This window comes from Rhea pennata, chromosome 11, assembly GCF_028389875.1.
Source record: "Rhea pennata isolate bPtePen1 chromosome 11, bPtePen1.pri, whole genome shotgun sequence".
Classification (NCBI taxonomy): Eukaryota; Metazoa; Chordata; class Aves; order Rheiformes; family Rheidae; genus Rhea; species Rhea pennata.
Window position 1 is genome coordinate 19,948,164 of NC_084673.1, and position 21,508 is coordinate 19,969,671.

General features: G+C 41.0%; 1 protein-coding gene across 5 annotated transcripts in view; it reads right to left on the minus strand.

Moving 5' to 3' along the window:
- CAPN6 (calpain 6) overlaps positions 1-21,508 on the minus strand; it is a 78,439-nt gene that overhangs the window by 16,829 nt on the left and 40,102 nt on the right. For all 5 annotated transcript variants that reach the window (XR_009959554.1, XM_062584433.1, XM_062584435.1 and 2 more), the window contains 9 exons: positions 15,170-15,301; positions 14,494-14,702; positions 13,942-14,134; positions 10,429-10,622; positions 8,616-8,693; positions 7,177-7,372; positions 3,844-3,966; positions 1,821-2,023; positions 1,055-1,176 (listed from right to left, as the gene is read on the minus strand). Coding sequence is in view for 4 of the 5 variants with exons in the window: in XM_062584433.1 (XP_062440417.1) it covers positions 1,055-1,176; positions 1,821-2,023; positions 3,844-3,966; positions 7,177-7,372; positions 8,616-8,693; positions 10,429-10,622; positions 13,942-14,134; positions 14,494-14,702; positions 15,170-15,301 (1,450 nt within the window). In the remaining variant the exon portion in view is untranslated. The remainder of the gene's footprint in view (positions 1-1,054; positions 1,177-1,820; positions 2,024-3,843; positions 3,967-7,176; positions 7,373-8,615; positions 8,694-10,428; positions 10,623-13,941; positions 14,135-14,493; positions 14,703-15,169; positions 15,302-21,508) is intronic.

A 21,508-nucleotide genomic window follows, 5' to 3' on the forward strand; every position in this document is an offset into this window, starting at 1 on the left:
CAATTTCCTACATATCTTCCCTCCAACATTCCTGTTCCCTGAAGAGACTACCATAGTTAACAGAAAGTGCCCCATACAGTGAAAAGTACTTTCAGTCACCATGCTGTGGGTACCAGGAATAACTACAAAAGGGGGACTGTAACCAGCTTGTGAGAGATATTTTGCAGCTGTTTCATGAGACTGAAGATGAACTGCATTATAAGTCTAAGTCTAATGACTTCTCTACTGCCAGGAGTTAATACAGCTGAGTCCTGCATCTTAATCTAAAGAGCACTGAAAAGCTATCTGGAGCAAAGGCAGCAGATATTTCAGTAGTCTCCTTAGTTTCCTGTTCCAAGTTCACCAAAGTGTCTCTGCTCTTTTGCTTTCTCCTTACCAGAGATGTGGGATGTGACTGCCTATTTCTATTCCACCGGCCATGGGAAGTAAAGGATGACAGATGGAGAGCAGGCATAAAAAAGGAGGATGCAAATGACAACAGCTGGACAAGTTTCTTAATTAATTGCCACCATCAGGAACTAAAAGACATTTTAGTGTTCTTACACTAAATTCATTTGATTTCATTTGACATGTAGACACATAGTCCCGTGCAAGTCTTTTAACCTCTCCCTGCCTCAGTCTACTCAGTTGAAAATAGTTGTTTGAATACAGCAATTTCTTACCTGAAGAGCAAAGTGCTCTGAATGACATTGCTGAGGTAAGGGTAATATATTGCATGAGTGTGTGCTATTCATCTGTCTCCCTGGACATTTTCCATTTAGAAAACAGGTAACCCTGAGAGGTGAATTTCTTACTAATCACCACAAATAGCTTTTCAGGAGGGTCTAGCTGCTACTGCCCATCTGGACCAGCACAGATGACACATTACTCTTGCTCTTTTGCATCATCATATTCATCTCATCTCTTCTATTGAGCAGATTGTACAAAGTGCTGCAAAAAAATCCCACAAACCTTCAACTTGTTTGGGTAACTTCAGACTGCTTGCATATTAACTCAGCCCAGCTTTAGAGGACTTAAAAGCCCTTTCCACCCTTCCAGTTTGCTTTAAACTTACCACCTGATCTGTCCTGCTTCTGTAAGCCTTCTGCAGAGTGAATTTTGATTTGGGTGACTCTACGTGGATAGCCACAAAGAAGACTCCAGCATGTCATTTTGGGCTTATCTGCCTTCAGCTCTCTGAAAAATCAAGGCAAAGAATTGAAGTGATGAAAGCCAAGCAAACAATTAATCAATAGTAGTGGAAGCTAGGCCCTTACAAAACATCAGATTTATACTCTCTCCCTTCCTGCCATCTTGGAAGTTTTTGGTACAGGAATGACATACTTAAGGAAATAAAAGCAAACCAGACCAAACCAAACCTGCGTCATCCCCTGCATAATAGTAACACAGAAAACTTTAAACTATGGAAAATAGTATAAAAGCAAGACAAGAACTCAGTCCAATTTTACTGGGCACTAGTTTTACACTCACAGATATCAAGGGAGATAGTCAGAGAAGTAAACAGCATCAACTGTACCTGCAAACATCAGTGCTCGAGGAGTTCAGATCCATAACCGGAGGCAACTACAAGAGCTTGACTAAAGGGTCAAATGACCCAAACTCAGTTGTCTGCTCCTAGGTCCCTAAATAAATGTGTCCTTATCATGCACAAACCCTAGTGAGCCATCTGGAGGTTCTTGGAGGTGACCATGACTATCTCAAGGCTTAATTCTGGAGTGAGGTGTGCTAGCAAGCCAAGGAAATTTGACAGCAACCCCTTCCAAGGAGATGCAGCCAATATGGGCAAGGGAAGATCCCCCACAGCTAAATGTTCCAAGTACCTGAGTTCTGATGGCACATCTGTGAAGAGTCTCAGGATAAACTTTGTAATGATGCCAGGATGGTATGTAGTTGGGATAAGAACGTAGCGGCCTTGCTTAAGGACCCTCTTCAAGAACACAGTGCGTGTGTTGATGTACATAGATGTGGCCACTCTCTCCTGCACAGTCAACTTGTGTAGCCGGTAGCTTCTGTTATCCTCCACCTACAGCCACAGAGCAGTAGAGGAATTGATGCAACGAGGGATATCAGAGGTGAGGCTTAGCAGGTAAAACAGTTTCCCTGCAGATCTCACAGCTTTTTATGAGCAGAAGAGACAACATTTGGTAAAGGCAAATGGTTTGGCACAGTTCACCTGCTGAAGATGGGGCAGAGATATGGTCTTGATGGTCAAGCCAGTGCTGAAAGCCCTAGCCCGTACTGCCTCCCAAGCAGCGCTGTTCCGCACTCTCTGCATTGATATACACATGTATACTCCTAAGGAGGAGTGGGGGGGGGGAGGGAGAGAAGACCTGGCAAAGACATGCACCCACTCACAGAGTTATAATACTGCACAGCAGAGTTAGGAACATAAAAGTCCTTCAGACATGCACATACGCTCCAAGGACTCCATCCACTAAGCCACACTGCCACCCTCGATGAGATAGAAATTCATCTTCCTCCCTTTTCCAGCACCCAAAAGTGAAGATGTGAGAGTGTCTAACAGCAATCCAGAGCATCCAAATAGATGCCCACAGCTGTATTTTCATTGCCATCTCCTGAATACAAACACCACAGAGTAACTATTTATGTTTTGTTTTAAGCCTTGAAGCTGTGCTCAACTATTAACATGCTTTTCTGGGATCTGATGTTTGCAATAGCACAGTTAGAATACAAACTGTTTTCTTCAGCAACTCCTGGGGCAAATACAGCCCTACATTCTTTTCTGGTAATTCTCGTTTCTCTTCAGATAATTTATGCCGTGGTCTTCCAAAGGCCCTTAATCATGTTAATGCATTTGGCAGGCTACACCACTTCTGAAACAGAAAATGTTACACAGAAATAAAAGAGCACTGACACTTTTCTGAAAGTGTGATTTTCTTTTTGAGGCCTTTCAATTAATTAGATATTTTGACTAGCCACGAACAAGGTATAGACAAATTATGTCACTTTCCATAATGTTGCTTTTCAATGTATCTGGTTAACAGGTGATTGTCAAATGTGTAGGTGTGATGCAAATGTCAGTAGCTCTATATGGCACTATAATTTACTGTTTTGGGGGGCAGGGCCATAGACTCACTTACATAGACTCATCACTTTTGGTGGGGCCATAGCCTCACCAGCTGTCACAACAGATGATAAAATAATCCTGATCACCAGTGGAAAAGCAGATCCACAGCTTTCTCCTGCTTTCCCCTTCCTTTTCTCTTGGTTCTTGTGGTTTTATTTTAATCAGCTTAGCCAGTTTGTCCTGGGACTGCAATTAAATTATTGTTTGGGATCCTTTTGCTTCCTTTTCACATTTGTTCATTTCCTTCTCACTATTCCAGCTTTTGAAAACACTCCTGACTCTTCTGGTTTTTAAGTCACAAAAGAAGAACAGAAAACTTTTCAAACTCATTTGGCTGTACTAGCCAGTGAAATGGAAGCAGGAACAGAGAAAATCCAGTGAGAGGGGGAAAGAGCAAATGAAAAACCAAGTAAAACCTCCAAATTTCAAGCATTAATGTTTTTTATGGAAAAAAAAAACTCTCTCTTCCAAGCTTGGGAAAGGAAAAGTATTTAAAATTCTTTTACAATAATGAAAAATAACTTATGCTACATTTGTTCAACTGGAATTTGAATGGAACTAAATTGAATTTAGTTCAAATAGACTGTCTAACAACAGCTCTCGTGGCTGAATGTAATATGCACACAAAGCTCCTGTTGAGCAGAGAGACAGATCCTACTTGGAGACTTGTGCCCCTCTCTGCCAGAGTTGTCGCAGGCAGGATGCAGCAGGGCTGTTGGGCAGGCTCCAAACCAGGAGTGCAGATGGCTGCCTACCTTGAGTATTTCAAAGCCAATGGGGATGCTCTCTCCTTTCCCCTCTTTCTTGTACCTGCGGCGATCCTCCTGTTGTAACGAGACCAACACTTTGTCCTCCGTCTTCTTAACATCAAAGACGTACTAGCACAAGAGAGAGGAGGAGCAGCTGTTAAAAATGCCTTAGGATACGAATATAAAGCCATCACCAAAGAAACACATACATCCAAGGGAGATACCCCAAAAGTCATTTGTGGGTGGGAGGAGAGTTCTGCATATGAAAGACATTCTCAGAAATTCAAAGATGAAAATTAATGCTAATAATAAGAGTCTTTAAACTAGAAGTATCAGAAATACTGAAACACGTAATTCACCCAGAGGACAGCAGGAGACAGTATTACAAAATAACTGTTGAGGCAGCAGAAGAGAGTATCTGCTCAAAAAGCAGATGAAAAATTACGTTGTGTTTAGATTTATATAAATCAGGAGAGAGATTAAAAAAACAAAAATTAAACCAACAGACTCCAGATGGGGTAATTTGATCACTTTGGATTTTTTTTTTAACTTCAATATCTAAACAGGGCCTGTGAACTTTGAACATCATCTTTACACATGATCTGCAAATGAAGAAATCTTCTGAATGTTAGTTAAAAAAAAATTGTTCTATGCCTACAATTTCTATTTAATATAAGAATGACAGGAATGCCAGCTTTGATCTTTCTTGGTTTTCCTGAGCATCTTAGGAATATCCAGGTGAAAAGGGCTAAAGAGGACTTCTGCACCTTTAACATGCAAACCTTTTATCCAAACTGTTTAAAGTCAATTTGAATTGACTTGGATTTAAGACCAATCAAAGCAAACTATTTCAAGTTTAGACAGCAATTCCATCCCAAAAAATCAGATTTGAATTGCCTGCATTATTAAAATATCACTATCAGACCAGTTACTTGGTAAATACAAAGGCTTTCAATAGACAAAAACATCAGATGGGTGCTTCCCTGTATGGCAAAAATTTAACACTCAAATTCTTTCACTTAGAGACTCCTTTAAATTTTGTTTCTTCTTTGCATCCAGAGAGCAAATCTAAATCGTAGGAATGAGTGCAGGGGAAGAGGGTGCTATTTTACAAAGTTTAGGCAGATGTTGTATTCTCCATCCTTACAGACCTCTAAAACAAGGCAAATGTATAACAGCATAAAACTGCAGTGCTGTCCAGCTGACTACTATATGCATCACACATCCCAGTTAAAGCAAAACCACAAACCTCTGACTAGCATAGAGAGGATCATCATCAGGAGTTCAACTCCCTCCTCCTTGCTTCTCCAAAAGCTGCTGAAAAGCAAATTCCCACTGAGCTTTGCTCTGAGGGGGATACTGAGATTGCCTATGTTACTGTTGCAGAACGCTCCCCTGTAATGACTACACATCCCTCTGTGGTTAGAGCTCTGCAGAATAAGGCATCATTCCATTTCTCATCCCTGACCCTCACCCACTCAGATAGGGTCATGCACACAGGGAGAAAATACCAACCTATGGAAGAGCTGCAGAGGCACAGCAGTATTGCAAAGAAAATCAATTCCTTCCCAAGCCTCTGAGCTTCATTAGTTATTCCCAGTATTTACAGGCCAGATCAACCTCCTATACAACTACTGCCTGCTGTTCTGGGCTGGTTCTTTCTTGGTACAAAAATCAATGCTTCTTTGTGCCTTTACTTGTGTGTTGTACTAACACTGTAGCACATCGCCTAAGGACTGTAAAGGGCCTCTGCAAAGAGAGCCTAAAAAGAGACACATGAATATACAGTAACACATATTGGGGCACATTCAAATTCTTGTCCCTGTTACACCACAGGCAGTGTTACTTTGTCAGATAGCCTGGGGTGTCCCAGGGCACATGTAGCTGCGGAAAGGGAACTGTGAGAGCTCCAGCATCTCATCTGATGAAACACATGTGACTTAAGACCTTTGATCTGAATGACATTTCAACTGTCTTAATGGGTAACGACCTGGAAAACAGTGAGAGTTTGTGGGAATACATTTATAGTTGGCATAAATTTTTGTGGATTTTATATTTTAACGGAACTGAAAGTGTCACAATTCCTCTCTGAACAGATAAACTTCACAGGAGGCCTCAGAGTCAGGTAGTTGATTTCAGAAGATCAGGCAGAGATTATCTCTAGAATATGGCAGCACATGCCACAGTAATTTTTAACAGCCCTAACCTAACATAAATATGTTCCAGTACTGCTATTAAGAACAGTATCTCTTTTAATCGACCAGCCTTGAGATAAAACTGGAATAAAAAGAACTTCCACCGCACCACACATTGTACTTGACCATAACAGCTATGTATTTTATTCTCTATGGTAGCTAAACACTTACAAATAAGACCCATACAAACACTTGGAATATATCCAAAATCATACAGAGGGACATCTGAATAAATCACCCTTTGAAAAGGGGGCACTGGCATAAGATGGAGCAGTGAAGAACTGCTTCTCTGTCTACATCTAAAGGATAGGATAAGCTGAGTTTCAGAACACTTCTACTCTGAATAGCAAAGGCTATAGTTCCCTAGTATCCTGCAAGGAAAATTGAAGGGTACTGACAGAAATCTCCCATACAAGTCCAGAAAAGCACACACAGGAACATCTTTAACAATGTAAAGTATGTAGGGAGTTATAAAAGAGTAGAAAGGCCTATTTCATTTGTTCTAAGTAATATCTAAAACAGTAAGTGCCCAAAAATCATTGACACTAATGGCAGTTTTACGCCTAAATTTGCATACACTGGGCTGAAAATGTACGATACTGACGGGGAGGATGAAGTGGACGAAGAACGGATGAGCAGATAACCCAAATAGCTCAAAAGCTACCAGCTAGGATGAGACAAGGCAAGTTCTATAATACTGATGAGAGGGTCAGCTTGGGGCACAAACTGGATACTTTCTGAAACTTAGATTAGAACAAAGGGATGCTAACTGATCAGAGCAGACCAAATCCTCCTGTTGTTTAAGGATGTTAAGTGAACGGATTTCTGTCAGCAGAAAAGCAACCTGCTGTTTTTCTACAACTGGGAAACTAAACGAAGTCCAGGCAGGACATCACTCACCCCATATGTCCCTGACTCATCAGTCCTAAACATGATCAGTTTTAAATAAATGTCTATACTCTTCTGAAAAGTTTCACAGAAGTCACCGAAACATGCAGTGAACCAACATACTCCCAGAAAACAGACACTTGCAACGGTATTTCTATCAAGTAGTCATTGCTGACTCCTAAATAAAGTGGATACTTCAGAAGCCTAATTAAAAGTGGATACATTTTAATACTGTGCAAAGTATAGAAATTCCCACCTGGGGGTTTTGCAGGAAGGTCTCTCTGTTATCAAAGCATCCACCAGAACGATTTAGCAGGGGCTCTGAGTTCTTTGTCCAAGCTCCACACATCATTTCCTTCTCCCAGGTCTTGTGGATACTGAAGTAGGAGGTATTCACTATCCGGCAGATATCCACATCAGTGAAATTTTTACACCAATCCTCAAATGTCATCCTGCACCAGGGAACACCAAGAAATTTGTGGTTTACTTAAAAATAAACAGTGCTACTGACTCAAAGAGCCAAAATAACATACAAAATCTTACAAGAGTAATTTAAGAGGAGGCATTGCTCAGCTTTCCAGATTAAGTCAAAGATAAACTGGAAAGGGACACCAGAAATCTCTCCATGTAGAAATGTTTGTGAAGCCATAATCATAATATTGTAGAACTTAATGTGGAGAAAGATGACCTGTGTATTTGGTCTGCTCTGGATTTGTTCTGTTGTGCAGCTTAAGCCTAACAGATAGGTTGTATCTATCAGGATATATTTGGTACCATGTATTTTGTAAAGGCAAAAAAGATCACCTTGCAGCAAAAGTACTGTCCACTCCTCAAGAACAACATTAATAAGATCCTTGCTGTTAACAGCTGTCCCTGAGCATGATTCAAACCCCAGTACGCAGAACATAGCTCCTGCTTAGCACCATCTCCATGCTATAATCTGTGTCTATTAAGGTGACAGACTGGCTTGCATGGCAGTTAAAAAACACTTACCTCATATCTGTAAGAGAGAACAGCTTGACATCTCTAGACTAATATCATGTCTTGGCTTACTAATAGCCTAGGACCAAACCTACAGCTGGCTCCTGGTTACCTGTTCTGACATAGCCATGCAAGCAGAAGACTTTCCATTCTAAGATGCAGTGTTGATAGTCTACTGCAGAAATTGCTGGACTGCCTCTGAACAACAGTACTGAACATGGTGGATCTCATGTTTAAGTAGGGGGAAACGATTAGAGTTCTAGAGACTCTGTACGGAATGAATGCTTCTCCTCCTTCGTACTCTGCAAAACACTGACCAAAATTTATTGGCTGCAATTGTATTTACAGCCTGGTTGGCATAGAAATCCTACAGATACTGTAAAAATGATGGACAGCATGTTCAATAGCTGGTATTCTGTCATATGTAAAAGAGCACGTGTCATCCTGAACCATAAATCAATGTCCTAATAGATTATGAGGGTGTCTGAAACTTGTATTTACTCAGAACTAGTCATCTGGTTCTATTTTCTAATCCATTTTTTTCTGTTCTTCTCTGTCATTCCCTGAGAATCTAAATGAAACAGACCAGAACTGGATAACTGGATGTTCTTATCCATTTGGGGAAGTTGTTTTTGAAGCTGCTAAAATGCAGAATTAATGTCAATTACGCAGTGTAGCCATCATCTCCAAACCCTCCAAACGACTGCCACTCACCAGAACTCTCCATCATTCTCAACAGTGAGTCCCAACCTCTTACGTTCTGAATTGCTGACTTTCTTCCACTCTTCAGAACTAGAATGGTGGGGGGGGAAGACAAACATAATTTAATAAATTTAATTAAATATTATTACTTGGGGAAAAAAAAGCTTCAAGTAAAATTCCCTCACAGTCCCTTTTATAAAGGTAACATTAGGGTACTGAAAGAATAGGTAATATTCAAGAAGAACATGTGTGGCTCACAGAAAGATACAGTTTTAAAACATGCATTGATTTGAAAGCAACCATAAAAAAGGTAAGTGGTGAACGGCAAATAGGCACAACTAGAGCAGAACTTCATTGATTTCTTCTGTCACACCCTTCCTTAGTACAGCTGATTTGTAAAGTCGTATCAGATTGACTCCATTCTCTAAACGTCCTTCAAAAGTACACGAAAAGAAATGTGCTCTCCCTCCTCAGGAGCTTGTTGAAGCTTAGACTTTCACTTAGACAAGAATATTATCTTTGTCTTACAATCTCCTTAAACAAAACAGGGATGAGAACTTCCCCAGAGAGCTTCCAAAAAGAACTGCTGCAGTACAATCTTAGTGTCCAGTTTCCAGAGTAACACCACATCACATACACACTGCATTGCCTTGCACTGACATGCGACTTACATGCTTTGCATTGTCACCTGGAGGCACCTGCTTCTTTCACTGACTGCAGTGGAGCACAGGATCCTAACTTCAAGTGGTCTGATGCTTAAATCATCAGACAGGAGACAGTGTGAACCCTTTTCCTATGTGTTACAGGAAGCAAATTAAGCTATGATTCCTTATCCCTTTCCAAAAAGTACTAGTTGGATAAAGTCGAAAGGTGGTTTGCAGGAAGGAAGAGGTTGTTTTTCACAACAGGCTTTTTCTTACCCAACTTGGAAATTCTGTTTAATTTTATTAGGCCAAAATCACGGACCAACCTCAGAGCCCCTTCTCAGTGTTCCCACCAGAGTGCTAATTACCTTGGCAGCTTTGTCAAGGTAACTCCTTGCTGAGAACCACGTGAGCTTAAGTTAAACAATACACATTCAATCTTCTTTACATTCTGCCAGCTCAGCATTTCATCCAACAAAAACTGTATTTGCAAGTAACAGATTTTTGCCAGGTAATCTATGGAAGATGGGGACTTAACATACTGTTATTAAGAATATTGTATTATAAAGTGCTAACAGCTCTGAGTAAGTGACTGTGAAGCACAGTGTTGAACTGTAATATCCTAGTTAAATGTTTATAAGCTGTCAGCAATAGAATATATCCCCTCCAGCAGTCATTTCTGTCTCTGTAGGGGGTGGCCTACTAAGCCCATGGCCCACACTGAAGCTCATTACAAAATAATTCAAGAAATTACAAATGTGGCAATTTTACAGCATTTTTCATCAGTCTCTTACTTTATTTTAGAATGAAGGACTCATATCCCTGGCAATTAGATGGGAAACTGAGTCACAGAGTTTCCATGGTGAAGCTGGGAAGAGATCTCCTGGTTTTGACTCATCGCCTTAACTGTGGGCTATTTTTCTACCCATGCTCCAGTGTGCCAGAAGAATGATGTATGCTGTAAAGTAAGGCCCAGGAAGTCATTTCCTCCTTGTTTTTTCAGGATTTGACGCTAAATTGCTCACAGAATGCTATACTTACGAAGGGATGGCAGAACGTTTCAGCCATCAGTGAGTACTGCAGACTGATGTTGTGTCTCAGAGTGTTTAATCATGCATCTAACTTCCAGCAGCCCCAAAATGCAATTTCATTCCCTTGATGTTGGAGTTTGCAGCACTTACTTGTCGCTCCAGGCGCCATTCCACTCCCTCTTCCCCCAAGGATTCCTCAGTCTGATCATGAAGAGCTTTTCTGCCTTAAAAGAGAGTATGAGCCTTTCTCCAAGGCGCAGTTTCCGAATTGCAGTCACTGAGTAGGCATGGCCGATGACGAGACCCATCTCTGTCTCCACCTCATTGGCACCGCCAGAGGAAGCCTTTAGCACCAAGAAACGACAATTAAAAAAAAAGAGAGAGAGAAGGAGGGAGGGAGAGATCTACTCTTGACATTGAGGGCACCTAACATGTACATATTCAATGGGGATACAGCTTGTTCTTTAATGGAACTATATATTCCTTTGCCAAGTGCTTTGACTATCCAGTAAAACAGCAGCAAAGGTGCTGCTGGGGCTCAAAGCTAGTGGCTGCCTACTTTGGTTTCCATGTGATAGTGCCAGACGAGTCTGAGCAGGCAGAGACCTGGCGCAGAGAACACTGCCTGCTGTGCCCATTCCATCTCTTCCTGGCCTCAGAGAGTGAAAGACTGGCTGACAGATAACCTTAATCAGCCCTTTCAAAATCTTGTCCACTTTACAAATGACCATTCTGGATACTAATGATTGTGCACAGACATAGCACTGTCTGGTGGTGTCTAACCGGACACTTTGTAGGGCCTGAGGATTTAGCTGGTGATTCTAATAGCTGTTTCTGTGTTGGGGTAGCTTCGACACCCAGGAAGAACTACTTGTAGTGGCTAAAAATAGCTGGCACAACCAAGAAAGATTTTTACCTGTTTGTCAAACCTGACTTGTACCTCACTCCTGACCTGGCAGGCCCTTCTCATTTGGCAACTGGTAGCTTAGTGGGCTTTGAGAGGAACTTTCTTTGTTCTTCATAGACTTCACTCAAGAAGTCAGGTCTCCAGCAGTGACCAGGGCAACTGCCCTGCTGGGTGACATACGCCTGATCAGATGCTGATCTAAGAATATGTGACAATTGCCAAGCTACCAAAAAGACTCCAATTTCATATAATGGATCAGGCTCAAAATCTAATATGTACATCTAAAAACAGAAAAGCAATTTCATATAAAGATGCTGGAGTGGCTCTGAATGACCTGGTCCCTTTACTATTTCAAAATTTCTCTGGTCTAAGCAGCCGAGGTCCTCCTCCTAAGGCAGGTGTTGCACTGATAGAGCAGTGCTCAATCCCTAAGACATGATATGGGGGGGTGGGGAGTGGAGGCAAAATAAGTTCTTTCAAATCAGAACTGACAGATGCTCTGGCAACTGTGAGACTCTCAGCAAAACCTCTGTGCTTTTCACTGACAACAGTTCCTAGAGAATCAGCTCATGTGTTACATCAAGAATGTTCGACATTTCCAACAGGTTGGGACTTTCTCAAATGTAACATCTTCACTTACATTTTTCACAACTAAAATCAAACAAGAGTCCCTGACAGCACAAGAGTCTGCAACCACTCCTGCTCCTAGGCTTTTCTTATTGCTGGGCTGCCTTTGCCACTTCATTTTGAAGCAATTTATTTATTTTAATAAGATATTTAAACACCTACTGTCTGTTCATATTTGAAGCTCAAGACTATTTTATAATCCAAGGAAAACTTTGGCATGTTTGTAAGTCAGCAGTGAAGCCACTTGGGTACTACATATTCTGTATCTAGCAAACCTCACTGTGTGTATTATACGCCTACCACAAAGTGATAAATGGCAAACAAGTCAACAGAAACAGTCCTTGTGTAATCATGTTTAGAAGTATCCATATTTAATTTGACAGGCAGAAATATAATGCCAGGAAGAAGTGAAGGGATTCCAACTGTCTAATTAATTCATTCGTTTTTTAATACTACTCCCCATACTTTCCCTGTGCCCTCACAGGATTCCTGTTAAGAAACAGAACCTGCTTTGGTGTTTGAGAGCAGCCTACTCTTACATCCCTGAAGCACTGTCCACAAGATTTGCACCAGCAAATACCAGATAGTCTTGTCTGTGCAAGCCAGATGGAATTTTTTTTTAACTAAAAATTCAGACCTTGTGACAAAGGTAAAACACCCAAAGACCTAAAACAATTTGTTTCTGAGATGTTGCCTGATGCCCCTGGGAGGAACAGCTTGGGATGCCAGCTCTATGCCAGCTGAGTTCTCAGGTTCAGACTCATCTCCCACAAGGTACTGGACATTCCTCTTTGGTACTGTGGCATTGGCACAGGACACTGCCTGGTGAGGCCTAGCTAGACAGATGATTTTCTAAGGCATCTCCAAACATGGCTGATTTCCTGTTGTTCTGGACAACTGCATAACTACCATCATGTTTGCAAGACTCTCTGAATGAACCAGTTCACTGTGGATTTTAGCACTTACACCACTGACTACAAGGCATGAAACAGTTAAGTATTGAGGTAATATGATCTTCATCTTACAGATGGGGAAATTAAAGCAGGAAGTTTAAGTGATTTAACTAAGCCCATCGAGATTAGCCCTAGCTAAGGTTTTCAAAAGTGGAAGCAGAGGACACAGCAGTAATAGGCAAAAAGAGCACCCACACACCAACACTGCTACTTCTAGAGAATGATCCCTTCTCTACACGTTCCACTTTAAAAATCATTTAAGAGCAAACTTTTTGGCAAAATTAAGCTGCCATGGCAGTTTGTTAGCCCTTCAATGTGCAGTAAGAGCTTCAGGAAAGGTGAAAATTTTAGTGCTGCCTGGTCATGACCTGATCTTGCAGACTGGCAGAAGGTGAACTAGCCCAGTTGTCATTGCTTTCCACTGCCTCTGCTACGGCAAGGGGCTGCATAAGGTCCTTGTCTGTCTGCGAAGCAGCAGGTAGCACCCTCTGGGCACTGCTACCTCAGCTGCTTTCTAGCTCCTCAAGTGAACCAGAGGTAAAGCTCCCACAGAAAGCAACCCTGAATTGCCTGTGGGGAAGCCAACCCTTTCCTACTGACTAAGAGAGCCTCAGGCTATAACGTGGGCATTTGCGTTAGCTATCTTGCAGTAATTGGCTTAAGTTACACTGGTCAAATTTGATGGGGAGTCTTACTAACAAATAGTCCTGCGGAACACCTCAGAGAGCCCAGCCTTTCAGCGCAGCTTCAGGGTTACACTGACAAGATGACTGCATTATCACAACCAGAATCAGGAAGCCAACTGTTTTGTGTAAACAGATTTCCATATGAAATAAAGAAACTGAATGCTGTCATTTGGACTGTAAATTAGGGCACTCTAGGTGGATTGTGTATTGGGTCAATACACAACCATGGCCATTCAGAAAGAATAGCATCGAAGATCCACAGTGAAGTGGCAAGCAGCACAAACAGCTTTGTGGTTTTGTGACTGTGTTTGGTGGCTCTGGGAGTTGTACTTGGCTGACAGCACTGCCAACTTGCTAGTTTTTTTCCACACAAAACTTTTCCAAAGCACACAAATGAAAGACAAACTCAATATATTTATATTGATAGCGGTATTTTTTCTAGATAAGAATATTCATTGAAATAACTTAAAATTCAGCTCTCCATACATACCATGATGAAACAGCTGATCAGCCCACCTCTTTCATGCACTTTCAGCAAGTCTTCAAACAGCTTCATCTGTTCAGAAATATTCTCTTTGTATTTGCCCTGTACCAGATCAACAGATTCTGCCACTGCTCCAGTGAAATCCACAATTGCATCTGCAGCACTGCCTCCATCTAGAGCTTCATAAGAGCCAGCCAGCCTAGAGGTAACCCACAAGATTCTCACTCACCAGTCATCATTAGAAGGGCTCTGATTTAGCCTGAATGTAGGTAATTTATTTATGGCACACCAGGGAAAAAAGGAAATAAAAGAGTGAATTGTAGATGAAGCTTTTCTGGCTTCCAGAAAAGGAGTAGCAAGATCCTTCAGAGTTTTGGGCTGCTGAAGTTGAATGCATTGCACTGCTTTGCAGTGCACCTCCACCATGCAGAACAAAGGAGGAGTTTTCAATTATTTGAGGTTTTCTGGGGGCAGGAAACCTAAAATCTGTGGAAAGTATGATAGGGCTGAGAGATAAAACGAGCAGACGTGTAAGAGGACAACAAAAGTAACTCATACTTTGCATAAGCTTTCTCCAACAGTGCGCTCCAGAATTCATTTTTCACATTAGAGTGGCAATAGATCAACTTCCCATCCATTGTTGGCAGCAGATCATCAACAATCACCTCTGTCCATTCTCCAAAACACCAGAACCGGAAACGGAAAATCCCAGCATATTTCTCTGGTTTTTTAGGGTCCCATTCTTGTTCTTTAAAGTCTGGAATCACCTGAGAAACCATGCAAAGCAAAATTCACCAAATGCAGTATGTCAACATTTATTCAGAGGACAGATTGTCCTGGAGCAAGTACTACACCAGCATTCAGCTTCATGAGCAGCCGACCTGAAATAGCTGAAGCAGTAAAAATGATGGTGAACTTAGTACAAAGCCAAATATAATCCTATTTGAAATAATATTTTAGGAACGTAAAATTCAGAGTTATCTGTAGTGAATGACCAATGGAACCATTACAGGCACTCCTTGCATTTGGTATATCTCTTCTTTGGTGCTCAATGAGACTGTGGGTTGGGGGACTCATTACATGAAATACGAGCTTCTAAAGAAAGGGAAGATTTGAATCCTCCAACACTCACTGCTCATCAGCTGCCTATCAGTCTCAGAGAGAAAATCATTGGTTGATAGGTAGGGAAACAACCAAGCTTTATTTCATGCACTAAGCACAGATTATCACCTACCTTTTGCCAGAGGGTCTCCTGCAGAGCCAAGCAGGAGCATGCAGCCACAAACCAGCAGTTGCCCAGGATGCCTTGGTGCAAGTCATGGGAGCTGATTCCATTCACAAACAAGCGAGGATCTTCACAGAGCTCCTGTCAAAGAAAATCACAAATTGCTTGGTACTTCACAGCAGAAGTGAGCATGGCATCCCTCCACCAGCTATTGCTCTCCACACTTGTTCCACATTATATTCACATTTGCAGTTTTCCCATTATCAAAGCATGGAGTTTCTACATCAGGAAGTTCAAAAGCCTTCTGGCACTGCCTTCTTGGCATATTTGAACGCCAAGATATATAGGCTTATTTAAGTTCTCACACATAGATTGTGTTGCCTATCTGCATTTGACATTTTTGGACATGTTCCTAGCTCTGCTCTTAGCTGAAGGTGAATTTTGAGGACTAGCATGAATGCAGCATTCAGAAGACTTATTTGACATTGGGGCAGCTGATGAGGAGCTGAAAATAAGTGGAAGGGAAAGAAGGAAGCATTACAGGAAAGGGCTTTACCAGAACAATGCCATCAAGAGGAAAATTAGCAGGAAATCATACTGCTGATTCAAGAACTTCACAATCCTTTCTGTCACTGTCATTCCCTTGGTTGTCACACTGGAAATCCTCCTCCAGAGACAGCATGAGTTACTGCAACGACCCCTACACTCAAGCATGAAAAAAGGCAGAGAATATACTGATCTCCGAAATACGCCTCTGTATCGCTGGTCTCACTGCTTGGCTCTTATTAGAGCCACTCTCTCCCTCCTTCTCTTTGCTTTCCTGGTTCCATCTCTATTTACACGCAGATTCTCAACACAGCATAGTTGGCTCTTGCTGTGATTTGTCTCCCTGCTCTACCCGGGGATCAAGGAGCTAAAATAAGCATCTTTAAGTATCATCCAAAAGCCATGGGGGTACACTTTGCAGCAAGTGTTGTGTTTGTTATCAATAAATCCTTAGCAGAATGGGCTCTCATGTGCCGATACATTTGCAGTCACATAGTCCCAGAAATATCCTCCCAAGTAACGCTCTGGGAGGATGCTCTTCTTAACATCCCATAATTACTATGGTACTTAGTAATTTCATCTGAGGGATTGCTCATAATGCTATAGAATGAATCACTCTCTTCCAGACAGGTTGAGAAGATGGAAGAGTAGACAGTGGTGAAAAAATCTACTGCTTCATAGGATGCGAATAACCCTAAATTTCAACACTGTGGAAAGGAAATTAGCTGATACCTTGACATCAGAGATACAGAATAAATAATTCCCTTTCACTCTAAAATGGCAGGAGATTTCAGATTTGCTGCAGTCTTTCCAGCTTGTTATCAGCAGTGGAATGAGAAGCGGTGCTCCTTACCTCATTCATTCTCCCTGCTCTGTGATAATTACAGATAATGACCCCAAAATAGAAAGATTTCAATTCAAATCTGGCTGAAGACCACAGGCATGCCAAAACCTCTCAGCCTTCCCTCTGATGGGACTGTGACAAATCAGTGCCAGCTGAACTTAATCGCAGAGAGAAAGGAACCTCAGTGCTAAGCCAAAAGTGTGCTTTCCTGGGCTGATTTAGCAGCTGGCGGCCTGGAGCAGGCTCACTGCATCTAATTCATGGGACTGCTGTTTTCTTAAAGAATATGATAACATTTTGGTATGAGACCTTACTCATTAACTAACAGTTATTTACAAAACAGAAATTTTAAATATCCCTTAGGAAACAAGTGAGTGATCATTATACGACACACTGTTCTCTTGTCAGTATTTCTTAAATGTGGCTTCACTTAGAAAAAATTAAAACCTTATTAACAGACTTCACTAAAAATTGTAAATAACAAAATGGTAAGAGGAAAATTGTCCATGCACATGATACTTATCTGCATAACACACGAATTCATTCAGTTTGCCTGGACGTTTTGACATAGAATGGCAACAGGAACGTCAGGCCAGCACTTCAGCTGATGTCACCCCGTGCAGCGGCCTGCCTCGGAGCCTGGCATCAGGTGACTACCTGGCCTTTACTTCTCTGTGGTAGTAGATAATCCAAACCCAGCGTGGACGGGCTCAAATATCACATCCCTTTTCCACGTATCATTGGCAGTAATACTTTCCAGTTTGTTTTTCCCTTCAAAATGCTGTTTCATTAGCAATAATAAACAGTGGATGAATTGATCCACCAAGGTTAATAGCCCAAATTTTTCTATCAATACAAGATGCCAAAATTTTTACTTTTTTTGAAAGAAATTAAATACTACCATGTATTACAAATATCTCATCTTACTTGGTTTCCCTTGCCAAAAATAACCATATTAAACTATTGTTTTTAATTGAAGTTTGTCTTGTATCTCATACAGTCCTCAGAGGAAAAACAGAGAGCATCATTTATCAAATGCCAAACACACTGTGGAGATTAGTTTTCACTGACCATTAGGGTCCAAAGTAAAAACAATAAAAAAGGACTTTAAAACACCACATCTCTACTTCCATAGTAGTCACTTAATTCTTCAGGATCTTGCTTGATAAACCCTTTCTTATTAAACTGCCTCAGAGACCTGGACATCCGAGACTAAAGAATAGTGAAAGAAAATGACATTATCTCTGCTTCTATGATGACTGTCACTGTATGGTGTAGATCTGAGACACAATAACACCCAGGTGCAAATTACAGTTAATTTCAACTGTTGACTCTCTTCTGTTTTTCTTTTTTGCTTTTCACCATTTACACAATATAGAAAATTCTAAGGAATACTTCCTAGATGGAATTAGCCATCTAAACTCTGAACAGAAATGCACTAAACATGTTATTCTGCAGACCTTGTGAGGATCTTTAAGCACTTCTAGTTGTCCCCAGTAGGTCAAAAAAAAAAAAAACTTTTCCAATAATGGTCCATTTAGTGATAATTCATGACAGCTGAGGAAAAGTCAACTAACAGCAGTGGAATTGAAAGGAAAAACATTGAGACAAAAATACAGCCAAGGCATTTTCAGGATCCCTGACACCTGCTCTATCTTGCCGTGCAGGTACAGCCTACGCACCAGTGCTTGGGTTCTGAGTTTCACTAGGAGTGTGTCCTTTGCAAGCATAGCTGTTTAGCCCAAACTCCTTTTCTCAGGGTCAGTTTGCAACATCTAAGCTGTAAACAAGACAAATATCTTCACATTTCCCGGGGAAAAGTTTAAAGAAGATTACTGGGTTTTATTATACAACATCAATGAATGTCACACTACTTCAGACAGAACAACGCTAATAAAAGCAGTTTGCTGTATTATTTTTGCACACAGAGAGCATTCTGCCATCCAAGATGCAGAGCTCTCCCCATTCTTCTCTCATACATGCGCAAGCTAAAATAAATATCATCTGCAAAACTGCAAGTAGGCTGTACAGAGTTTGTAAGGGAGGTAAGAGGTTACATAGGCTTGGAGTTCTGCTGAAAACCATGATGTTCTTATTTTCATGCCAGAATTTCATTTGCATGCCAGAAGTCCATTTGCTCCACTTCCTTGCATCCTTGCTGCATTGGATGGGCTTGAAATATCTGACATTTAATTTTACTCTGCCACTGATGCTATGAGAAATAAAGTGGCTCATTAACCCCTTTGACTTTAATTGGTTCATCTCTTTCCAATAGAGCTAGTAAACGAACTGGTTAATGAGCAGAACAGCAAAATGCTAAGCAGCCTGGAGGGGAGAAATGCACCGAACGTAGGATCACACGAAATAACATTGGAAAAGACCTTGAGAGGTTGGTCAGTCTCCACACCTGCCGCAAGTCCAAATCCATTAGCCTAAACCACTCGTGACAGACGTTTCTCTAACCTGCATTCAGCATAGCAACCAAGGGAATGCCCACACGCCGCCTCCGCTGCTCTCCTTCAGCAAAGCACTGCATTGTTGGTCTGCAGTTTAAGGCCGACTTCAGTGGATGGGGAGAACAGTCAGTTCCCTCTCTGCAGCATCCTTCATATAATTGTAAACCTTTAACAAGTCTTTTTTCTCTAGTCTTAATAGCTGTTTTTTCTTGGCCTACATCATTAGCGAGATGTAGTACCCAAATCCAAACACTATCCTCTATATGAGGTCCAGTGCCAGTGTTGAGCAGATCTTGATACCATTGTTTACCAAAGCTGGGGTACCATTTTTCCATCTTTTTCACCTCAATCTCACTTCTTTGACATACGTTCAGCCTTTGATCCACATTCTGATCCTATTCTACGGACTTCCTGCTTAGTCATTCTTCCTCCCATGAAGTTGCTTAACACCAAAGGACTGTATTTAGTTGTGTTGATTAAGTGACACTGAATTGCATCAAATTTATTTCACACTATTTTACCAAGACATCAAGACAACTTTGAACTCTAAATCCTGTCCATGTGTTTATCATCCTATACTGATCAGGATTGTATTGCCATTCCAGGATGTTTTCTAGAACCTCATCCAATTAGCAATGAAAATACTAAACCGTACCAGACTAAGGACTATTAGTGTAGGATTCTCACCAGTATAAACCCAGCTTGATAGTGCTCCAAATGATTTATTTCATCAACTATGCACCCATTTTGCAGAAGTTTCAATTAGTCCAAGTTTTCATACTTTGCTTTGAAACACACATCAGATATTGCCAAAAACTTATGAAAAATCAAACTACATCAGATCTGCTGCTTGTTACCTAGTCACAAGATCTGTCCCACCCTGTGCTGGAAGGAAATCAACCTGGCACATATTAGTATATTTGACACAATACATTTTTATAATACAATCTATGCCATTAGATAACAGCATCAGTCATCTGCTTAGGACTGATAAATTGCAGTCTGGGATTTCACTGACAGTTAGAAAAATGTTTGGACTGTAGCGCAACTACCAAAGACAGCAGCTTTTCTTTTCTTTGCTACAAGAAATCTTTCTTAGGAATTTTCAAAACATGGCCCGAACTGTGGGAGACAACAGACTCTAGGTTCACCAGCGCTATGAAATGGCTTGTATCTTACTCTGTCATGGATCCCTCAAAAAAAAAAAAAAAGAAAAAAAGGCCAGAAACGCATCTGCATCAACTTCAAGTTGCTCTTGACATTTTGAATCAAACAGGAATTTAGCTAAAGTTCCCCCTAGCTCTGAAGATGCTTCTCTTAGCATAAGTATTACCAATATCCATCAACTAAGAAATATGTGATAATGGTTATAAGCAGGGAGAAGGGCAGTGAGAGGATTAATTAATTCCCTTTGCATCTTCATAGAAATTAGCTGAACCTGTACTGTAGAACATTCTAAGAGACTTCTGGTATCTAAGAAAATATAACAATCACTTTCAACAGATTAGGGTCTGTCAGCTAGCTCAGAACAAAAAAGATTTGGGAAAAGAGAAAAAGAAAAAAAACCAATGATGTTTGCAACTGAAATTTTTAAAGGATCCAGTAGCTTTTGGAACTTACTCTCCTCTTCACCCTTCTAAGATCACACAGAAATAAGCTATCTTTGCTCACACAACCTATCAAGACAAGTACCATCCCTGATTCTAGCAGACTGATGTACTGAGTCTGGTACCCGCACCATGCCCTTCTTCTGCTGTTTTTTATTTTTTTTTATTTTTTTTTTTTTTAAAAAAAAGTTCAAGTTACATCAGAGCTCAGATTCCTGTCCATTTTCTTCTCCTTTCCTGTCCTCATCTCATACCTGAGCCAGCTCCTGTTCGAAGTGAGGTATGTATGGGGCAGCAAGGGGGGAGAGGTGTGAACAGCACTTCCTCCTGAATATAGAGGCAAAAATTCAGCTTTGGCTACAGCTAACTACAAACCAATCACATCAAAATGAAGGTAGCAAAGGCAGCACTTACTCTGAGGTTATGTAGTTGAAGAGGTAGAAGAGATTGCTTTTCTCATAATAAACTCCAGCTGTACTGGCACATTTATAGAAACCCTCTCCAGATATGGCTATTTACCAAGGCAATTGCACTTAGTCCTAAAAAGAAACTGTGCTAGATACTTCATCACAAGGAATAAGCCTTTTGAGACTTTGGTATGTCTGGAAACACTTCACCCACGGAATGACAGAAGTTTTAAGTAACAATCATGCTATCTATGGGTATAGTTCAAACTCCTTAGAGCACCAAGTACTTAGAGAAACTTCCATCAAAAGGCAACTGGGGTCCAGTCATGATCCTGCCTACCCTGACCAAAACAGAGCCCTCACTGAGATCAGGAAGTAACTACTATAATCAGTGCCGCTACCCCATATAAATCACTCAAAGATACTATTAGCCCTCAAGTTTCTGTTTGTGTACCCTGAGCTTAGGATAGATAATTCTGCTGCAAGTT